This window comes from Littorina saxatilis, linkage group LG1 (genome assembly GCF_037325665.1).
Source record: "Littorina saxatilis isolate snail1 linkage group LG1, US_GU_Lsax_2.0, whole genome shotgun sequence".
NCBI lineage: Eukaryota > Metazoa > Mollusca > Gastropoda > Littorinimorpha > Littorinidae > Littorina > Littorina saxatilis.
The window spans coordinates 5,518,922-5,528,922 of NC_090245.1; the positions used below are offsets into that span (position 1 = coordinate 5,518,922).

General features: G+C 46.8%; 1 protein-coding gene across 1 annotated transcript in view; it reads right to left on the reverse strand.

Annotated features, from left to right (window-relative positions):
• Window positions 1-326: 326 nt before the first annotated feature.
• Window positions 327-10,001, reverse strand: part of LOC138945296 (proton-coupled folate transporter-like) — a 9,828-nt gene continuing 153 nt past the window's right edge. The window contains exons 2-7 of the mRNA XM_070317053.1: window positions 8,567-8,768; window positions 7,916-7,939; window positions 6,394-7,273; window positions 2,929-3,012; window positions 2,115-2,271; window positions 327-976 (exon numbers count right to left, since the gene is read on the reverse strand). Coding sequence (XP_070173154.1) covers window positions 904-976; window positions 2,115-2,271; window positions 2,929-3,012; window positions 6,394-7,273; window positions 7,916-7,939; window positions 8,567-8,768 — 1,420 coding nt within the window. The 3' untranslated portion in view covers window positions 327-903. The remainder of the gene's footprint in view (window positions 977-2,114; window positions 2,272-2,928; window positions 3,013-6,393; window positions 7,274-7,915; window positions 7,940-8,566; window positions 8,769-10,001) is intronic.

Genomic DNA, 10,001 nt, shown 5'->3' on the forward strand with positions numbered 1-10,001 from the left:
GACGTGAGAGAAATGGACTTTTTAAAGCGCTTTTATCTTAAATGTCACACTTGACTATGTTGTTCGTAGGCCTGACTCGCATTCTTGTCGAAGAACTTGTGTACTGACACATCCATGAACAGGGAACTCACACACACACACACACGCACGCACACACACACACACGCACACACACACACACACACACACACACACGTACTTGCACACACACACACACACACACGCACGCACGCATTAGCACACACACACGCACAAGCACACACACACACACACACACACACGCACGCACGCATTAGCACACACACACGCACAAGCACACACACACAAACACACACACACACACACACACACACACACACACACACACACACACACACACACACACACACACACTCATAGACAGACGGACAGACAGGCAGAGAGAAAAACAGTCAGGCAGACAGACAGACACACCCACCCACACACACCCACTCACACAGACCAACAGACACAGACAGGCAGACAGACAGACAGACAGACAGACAGACACACACACACACACACGCAAGCACACACACCCACACCCACACCCACACACACACACACACACATACACACGCTTGCGCAAATCTGGAATGGTTTAAATTGTCGTTTACATAGTAAGCATTGCAAGTGCAAAACTTGAAAAAAGTGTATTTAGATATGACTAGGTCATCATCCTATGAGCTATGCAAACCCATTTCAATAGAAGACATTGATCTAAAAACCCATGGATTTGTTTTGAGATCAATGGATGTGCAGAACGAAAGGGACGTAATGCAGCACTTAGACAAGTCGCTGCTGGCTTTTGTTGTTTGACATGACAAGGAGTCAGTCTTGATTGACGTGGCAAAGAGTTATTGTTCGTTGAGAGCTTTGAACTCCTTATGAGGGGCCTTGGATTGTCCCCGTGTATGTCCTGCAGTTGTCGGACCGTCTGATGACGACGATGTACGCTCTGCAACATATAAATCCAAAAACAAATTTACTGCTATTGTTCCAAAATTCAGAATAAAAAACAAGAGTACGTCGACCCAGTATGTCGAGTGGTCTTTTCAGTAGACAGACAAACACTTATGATACAAATAATAAACTTATCTCAAAATCGTCGATGAATCTCGCTTGCAAGATGACGGATTTCTTTTTGAAAGCGATATACATCGACAATTTTTAGATAAGTTAATCATTTGTATCATAAGTGTTTGTCTGTCTGTCTACTGTCTGTCTGGGTCGATGTTTTTGTCTGTCTGTCTGCTTCAAAGACCAGTGGGTCGACGTACTGTAAATGTAACCTTTGGTTTTGTCAATAATGACATGTTCCAATAACCTACCTTTCTTGTTTTTTGATTCGGCAACATATACTCGCACAGATGATTTGAATGAATATGTTATTGGAATTATGGTTTTTGTTAAATTGTATTGCTGTTGCTGTTGTTGTGTGAGTGAGTTGTGAGTTGGCAGACTTGACTTGAAGGATGACTGTTTGCGTTAGTGAGACTGTGTTTAGTATGCATTCTTATTCTTTTGATTGGAAATGAGTATTGTTACAACATAATTTCCATATGGATTAATAAATTTGAGTTGAGTTGAGTTGAGTTGAGTTGATAATAATAATAGTACTGGGTTTTTGTCTAGCGCAAATCCTAGTATAGTTCTAAGCGCCTTAGTAGTATTGAAAAATAGAATACCAGATTGACATACACGCAGTCAGACAGACCGACAGACAGACGCGAAGTAACACAGAGAGAAAAAGAGGTGAGAGAAAAAAAGATGACACCATCGGTCTTTCTCCGTCTACCCTGTTCTCCAAACCCACCCTTAAACTCACATCCTTAACCCTGTAACCCTAGTTTAAAACACAAAAAATTGCCTTGCCTTGCCTTGCCTCTGCTCCTAATACAGAAAAAGATAAAGCCCAAATCCTACTCAGACCAAGTTTACATTATGATAACTGACCTTAGAAAAGCACCAGTGATAAATGTTCGGGAGTAAGCGACACCGGAAATATGCAAAGCAGTGAAATGGTCGTTGAAATCAATTCAGAAAAAAAATCCCACTCAACACCGCGCAATGTACTGTAAAGGGACGCTACTCACACCATGAGAAGGGCGCCAAGGGCGGCAATCGCACTGGTGAGAAAGAAGGTGGCGCCCCTGAAGACGGTGACTGTAGCGGAGTACACGTTGTTGAAGATGAGTCCGCCCAGCACCATGCACGCCGTCTCCAGCACGCTAAGACCCGCGAACAGCGAACCTAAGGAAACGTACCAAATTATCAGGCTTCACTCTGAATTAAACGGTTCCACTTTTGAACACACTTTCTATTACAAGTTTTGAACACACTTTCAATGACCAGTGTTGAACACAACCTAAATGCACACATGTCCCAAAAGATGAAGCTGGTCCCCTCCCCTACGTGCAGCTGTGGACAAGAAGAACAGACCACTGAACACATCCTCCAGCGATGCACCATCCTTGAGAGTCTGAGAAAAACCGTGTGGCCAACTGCAGTCTCCCTCCACTGCAAGCTGTACGGAGGAAAGGAAGACCTGGAGAAGACGGCATCATTCGTCTCGCTGTCCGGGCTGACAATATAACTAGTGTGATCGACAAGAAGAAGAAGAATACAACCTATTAAAGTTATATATCATGTTGACACCAGACAGACAGACAGACACACAGACAGACAGAGACACAGACACAGACACACACACACACACACACGCACGCATGCACGCACGTACGCACGCACGCACGCACGCACGCAGGCACGCACACACACGCATGCACATACACACACACATACACACACACACACACTGGCACACACTCACGCACCCCCCCCACACACACACATACTCCAAGATAGTGCTTGTGGTCTAGGAACACCATGGTCATTAAATAAACTGACCCTGTTTTCCAGGCGGGGCTCGCTGCGACATGATCGACTTGACCACAATAGAGGCCAGGGACGCTAGGAGGCCCACTGCTGGCGCTGAAAGAAGAATGGAACAAGTCACACTGGATTTTATGTGTGAACCACGAAGATAGTACCGTAAAATCCCTAGCAAACGCCCAGTATCTAGCAAACGCCCATCCCCCACTTTTGGCCAAAAGTTATGCAGAGGGGTCCATACCTAGCAAACGCCCACCCCGTTTTTTTTACAAATTTGCTTTAAGACAGTCGGCCTCCTATTTGTGCACACTGTTCGATGGTTCGCCTTTTTTTGGGGGGGTGGGGGGGGGGTGGGAGGAATAAAGACCTACAGCGCAAGGCGATAAAATTGGCAATTCCGTCGAAATATTCTGCGACTTCGTCATCGCCATGACTGCCATCTGTCCAATATAATGAACATGGACCACACGATGATTCGGGTCGGTTTCACCAAACCTTTTAAAGATAACATCAGAGACAGCTGGGTTGAGTGGATGAGAGAAGCAAGACCACCGACAGCTGCTGGCAACCTCAAGCAGCCTAGAATGCAAGACGTCATCAACTGGGTCAGCAAGGCGTGGGAGAACATACGACCTGAAACGATCATTACGTCCTTTCTCAGGTGCACAATTTCAAACGCCATGGACGGTTCCTAAGATGATAACACTTGAGTGGTTTCCAGATGAAATCGGCGCTATCCTGCCTCGCGATCACAGCAATTGAGATGCTCCAGAAGAAGCTGAGAGTGGAGACGACAGTGAAGACGATGATGTTGACTTCGAAGGACTAGAATGAGCCGAGTATCATCAACCCTACCAGATCTCCAAACAAGAGAAGAAACTGTGTTTGTGCTGACGTTATTCTGAGAATTAGAAGAATCAAGGTCACTTGTGTTCTTCTTTTTTTTCTATCACAGAACTTTGATCTTTATTTGTGTAAACAAACGGTCTGTTTATTTTTCATTAAAATTGCATAAATCACTTGGTTGTATCACTTTTTTTCTCTCGTGAAAATGTGATGACACTTTATCTTGCAAAGGGGTGTATACCTAGCAAACGTCCACCCCCTACTTTTACTCGAAATCTGTGCGGAGGGGGGGGGGGGGGGGGGGGGGTGGGCGTTTGTTAGGGATTTTACGGTATACCGAAGGCGCCATTTTGAAAAGTCTTCTGACGATTTGAACCTTAAAAAGTTCAAGGGACATTCGCTGAACTGTATTTAAGAAACACCTGCAATGGTTTGCTCAAAACCGTTCCGAATCTATGCCAAACAATTAAATGAATTTTAATCAGCGAGCAGGTTGTATCGCCCAGCTCTCAGCTCTCCGATGGATGAGGGAGGATTCCGAGGATGTAACCAAGGAAGCTGCTGCTCGTACAGACAGGAGCACTGGCATCAAGGAGGTGCAGGTTCAAGTCAACGCGCTGACGGCGGAAGCAGCAGACTTGTTGGCTGACTTGAACCAGCGCTTGCCTGTCGTCCCCAAAACTGCCTCAGGGAAGTGGCTACCAACTTCAAGGTCAAGGCCACGCTGTTGGGCTTATGGGCGGAACGGCCATTTGCAGAGCCGGTGTCCAGCCAACCAGAAAGTGCGTCGGCAGCCTTGGTCATGGAGACAACCCAGCGAGCCATGTGTTAGTCAGATTTCAGCAACCGTCAAGCATCCTCTATATGAGCAAGGCAGCCAGACTGAGGAAGTTGCGGTTCCCGAGGGCAAGTCGTCGTCTGAGCTTGAGCCCATCGTTGGAATGCTTGAGAAACGACTACAGAAGGAGATCAAGATCAAACAACGCCTCCAGGCTGACCAACTCCAGATGAAGCAGGAACTACACACCCTGCGGGAGAAACTAACATCTCTACCTACTGTGGATATTCCTGTTGTGCAGACATGTGAGTCACAGTCTGCGAGTGGTCCTCTCCCTGTATCCCCTGTCCTGTTTTCTGACAGTCCTCCCATTCGCCCTCCCCGGAAAACGCGTCATAAGGTTGTGGCGAAACCATATTGTCGTTAGTGTAAGGTAGTTTTACTGCTAAGAGACGATTTAGATTGTGAGTATGTCTCAAGAACTGATCAAGGACATGTCTCTATCGATTCTATTTGGACCCAAGACTGGTGTGTTTTCCTTTTATTTGGATAATTATTTAGTCATTGACTTTTGTATTTGGAAGTTTTGTATGAATGCGTCTTGTGACCGTGCGTAACTATGCTATTATTGTTCTGATATTTTGTATTGCTGTTTTGTTGAGTGAGCATCTGTCTTTGTTCTGTGTGGTTGATGTCCTTTTCAGCGTTGAATTTGCGAGGACGCAGTTTGGTAAAGAGCTGCGGGATGTATGACAGGACCAGTCACCAATTCTAGAGTACAGTTTTGTCATTGTTCAGTCTAGTGTTTGTAGTTCATGTTGCCGATCGCTTTATGTTTTGTGTAATGCCATTATCTGTTATAAGTTAAATGTTGAGATGCACATGTCCAGTCACCGGTAGATCCTTTACAGCTCAGCTGGCAGGTGGTCAGTTAAGTTGCGTAACTCTTATGACCGACCCGGGGTAGCCGCCGATAACACGTGCGTGTGGTAATGTTGATGCGCTCAGATCAAAGTCTCGTTAAGAGGGTGTGAATTTTTTAAATTTGATAGGGAGAAGCGTGTCAGCTGCGGTTGGAAGGTCTTAATCCCTTACCCCCCCCCCCCGCCCCCCTCCTTCTTCTTGTCTTTAACCAATGGAATGGTTTATTATCTTAGAATGTTGTGTTGCTAATAGTTACTAGGATTTTGATTGGATGTTTGTGACTCCAGCTAAAGTTTGATTATGTATGTACATGCTAGGGTGAAAAAGAGAACTCTGAAAGACGCGAGAGAGAGAGGACGTATTTTGTTGTGTGCTCCACTAGTCAACTTGACACTGCTTCTGGTATCGTTAAAATAAAAGTCACGTTACTGCAACCCCTGACATGGCGTCTCTATTCTATGCTTCCTGCCTGAGCACCCCACCACCTTCACTACTTCACCCCATCACACATTCGTCAAAGCAGATTACGACCGTTGGATTGAGGAAGTCAGACCTACAGTCTAACTAACGCTTGCAAATTCCGAGCCATACAGTGCTAAAACGATTCGCATTTAACAGAAACAAACACACTGTCCGTTTGAGAATATTACGGTCTGTAATGACTACCAAACACAGCATTCAGATTTGAAAAACAGAACGCTCAAACACTTAGACCTTCCCCGTGTGTGTTGTCATCTATTTAACACCCAAAACGAACTCTGTAGCTTTCAGCTCATTTTCAAATTTGTATCTCTAGGAATAGCGCATGAAATATTTAGGGTCAAAAGGAAGGACGAATATTATGACTCGTGCAAGGTCTCAAGGGAGGGTCCACACACAAACAAACCAACCAACCAGCCAGCCAGCCAACCAACCAAACAAACAAAACTCACTCAGGTACATCATCCAGTCGCGGTCAGCAAGCCCCATGATGACGAAGCCGCACGCCATGGACAGAAATCCCAGCACCCCCACCCACTCCTCCCTGACCACCGCACTCAGGCCTCTCAGTGCCGCCAAGCTGACGAACTTCTGCAGCAGACCCCGCACTGTGTTGTACGTGCCGATCTTCTTGGCCTCCCAGCAGAACGGGGCGTTCATCACGTACAGCATGTCGATGGTCCCCAGGCCAAGCTCGGGCAGCACGGAGAAGAAGAAGACGACGATTCCAAGAATGTATTCGGGTCGTCTGTCTGTGGGGTTCCACTGGCCTTCTACTGCAGGTTCTATGCTTTCGTCCGAGCCGGCTAGTCGAGACTGGTTGTTCATGATGTCGTGGATGTCTCGCTGGTGACGAGACTCATGGACCGAGACAGCGCTGGTGGTAGTTTCAGAAGTCAGGCCGGGTTCTGCTGAAACCGACTTTGAGAAGTAGAAGCCAAAGACGCTCTTCACCGCTTGCCAAGGCGTCGGCCACTGCCTGTCTGAACCTGGCCCCAGCACCTCAGGGTTAGTCTCTTCGATACACACGGCAGTGATGATGAGGGTAAGAAGTACTAACCCGCTCACGGTCAGGAAGGGATAGGAAAATCCAACGAGCTGGATGAAGTAGCCACCGCCCAGTGAACCAGCCACCATAGCCACGGCCGCCGCGGCACCAGCGAGCCCTATGGCCAGGGTCCTTGCACGCGAAGCAGGCGTGTTGTCTGCCGTGTAGGAGTTGACCGCCAGCGTGATGGTGAACGTGCCCCCTATGAAGGCGTTCAGCACGAACCCCACGAACAGCCAGTTGAGGTCAAGGTCGAAGAAGGCCACTGCCGTTGTTACACAGGCCTTTGAGACGAAATATTGACACATGTAATCATTTGTTACATGAACGCAATATCAACGTCACTCGCACGTCACTCGCTCGCTTTGTGTGTGTGTGTGTGTGTGTGTGTGTGTGTGTGTGCGTGATTTAGTGTGTTTTATTTATAATTATTTCATGTAAAGCGCATAGAACATGGAACTCTGTGGTTCACGCTATATAAGCTATCATTATCATTTTTACTGTATGTGACCCTCCACCACGGAATGAGTCGCATGTCATCTTTGCATGTTTTTCATATTTTTACATTTACCTAAAGAGTTGTTTATGCTCTATCCAGTGGTAAAAAGCGTTTTAGAAAAGAGCGAAAACTTTTCGATTTACAAGCCTGTGACTAAGGTGACCCTCACACTGTTACCAGACATCCCCCAGACTTATATTAAGCCTAGCGCAGAACCGCGCGAGGTGACATGCGACTCATTCCGTGGTGGAGGGTCACATATTTTAGCAAACTTGATCTGTTTTATGATTTTTGTGAGGCATATAGTGTTTAAAAAATGACACATTTGAGAAGTGACAAAGACCGACAGCTTATAAACAATGAACAATTTCTTGCGACTGTACGTTTCAGCAGCGGTTACTGAACACCTCTCCACTTTGACACATACCAACATCAACATCTTGCCTGCGTCCTGTGCAGAGTGAGACATTGTTAATGGATTAACTTTACAGATTACAAACGGTGTCCATTAAAAAATGGATTTTTTCGAAAATGCCCGCTCTGTACTGAGGGCACCTAGACTGTTGACTTACGGCATATGACCAAATGGAGGGATGGTCTCACCCTATGTAAAGCATGTCCAGATCTGAGTTAGTGAGTCCAATCGTTTGAACGGGAAGGACTGTGCCTTGAAACGTTCTACTGATAAAGTAGCAATTCTTGTCATTTGCTTATTCAACAACCAGTTTGAATGGGGGACGGGTAGCTCAGCTGGTAGAGCACTGCACTTGTCATCCTAAGGTCTCAGGTTCGAATACCGGCAGGGACGGACACGGGTCAACTTTATGTGAAGACTCAGAGACGGTATCCATGTCCCACCCCCGTATCACCACAGGGGCACGTAAAAAAAATTTGGTAATTCTGCCATAAGTGCAGGTGGCTAAACCTAAACACGCACACACCTTGGTAGCGCGACTCTTGTTGCTGCTAGCTTTCCACTGGGAAGAAGTGACAGCATTCCCAGCATTAGGATAATAGAGTCAATGAAATGAAATGAAATTGCTTATTGACCTCTGTACCAGCAGCAGCTATTCCTCACCCGACAGAAGAGGCCCGTGATGGAGAAGAAGAAGAGGAAGCGACGACCCAGGCGGTCGCTGTTGGCCCCGATGAGGACAGTGGTGAACAGCGAGGGCAGGTTGATGGAGAGGCCCAGGTATAGCAGCTTGCTTGACACCAGAGCCTGCACTTTGTTGGCCTTGGCGAGCTCTGGGCTGGACGCGTTCTTGGAGCACGGCTGCCTGTAATGATACATTATTGTGTGTAAACCAGAGACCGCACCCTTAGGGCTCGACGCGTTCTTGGAGCAGGGCTGTCTGTTATGATGAAATACTGCGCGTAAACCAGAGACTGAGCTTTGTGAAATCAGAGGGCAGATTAATGGTGAGGCCCAGGTATAGCAGCTTGGTTGAAAACAGAGACTGCACCTTGTTGGCCTTGGCGATCGTGAACGCGTTCTTGAAACACGGCTGTCTGTAATGATACATGTATATATATAGAACGTAAACGCTGTATGTGAACCAGGATCTGAACTTTGTGAAATCAGAAGGCAGGTTGATGCAGAGGCCTAAGTGTATCAGGTTGGTTCACACCAGAGACTAAACCTTCCCGGCTTTGTCGTGCTGTGGGCTGGATGCAATCTTGGAACAGGGCTGTCTGTAATGATAAAACAATTTAAGTCTTTACTTAAATTTGGTTATGACCTGGTTCGGCTGACACCTCCGTAAGACAATCGGAAAAGATAATTTGGTCGCTTTTCTGTAGAAAGTCAAACCTACGATAATTCAAGGGAGTTAAATCTCCCAACTTCCTTTTCCGTCTTGAACGCAGCGCGATAAGACGTGTTTTTCGCGGAAGAAAATAAAACATTGTTTGTAAACCAGAGACTGCACCTTATTGGTCTTCATGGCTGGTTTAGTTCTTGGAGAAGTGCGTTTCTGTGATTCTCACAGACACCAACCCATACACCTAACCAACCACACACACAAGCACATTATACACCCCCACAGCCATATCCTCACCCACATACTCTCTCTGTCTGTCTGTGTGTCTGGTTGTCTGGCAGGCTGGCTCTCTCGCCTCTCTCTCTCTCTCACTCTCTTTCTCTCTCTCCCTTCTCTCTCTCTCTCTCTCTCTCTCTCTCTCTCTCTCTGTCTGTCTGTCTGTCTGTCTGGTTGTCTGGCAGGCTGGCTCTCTCGCCTCTCTCTCTCTCTCACTCACTCTTTCTCTCTCTCCCTTCTCTCTCTCTCTCTGTCTGTCTGGTTGTCTGGCAGGCTGGCTCTCTCGCCTCTCTCTCTCTCTCTCTCTCTCCCTCTCTCTCTCTCTCTCTCTTTCTCTCTCTCTCTCTGTCTGTCTCTCTTTCTGTCTCTCTCCCTCAGTCTCTCCTCTCTCCCTCTCTCTCTCTCTCTCTCTCTCTCTCTCTCTCTCTCTCTCTCTCTCGGATCCTCTAACATACTCTTTATACATGCCGGACT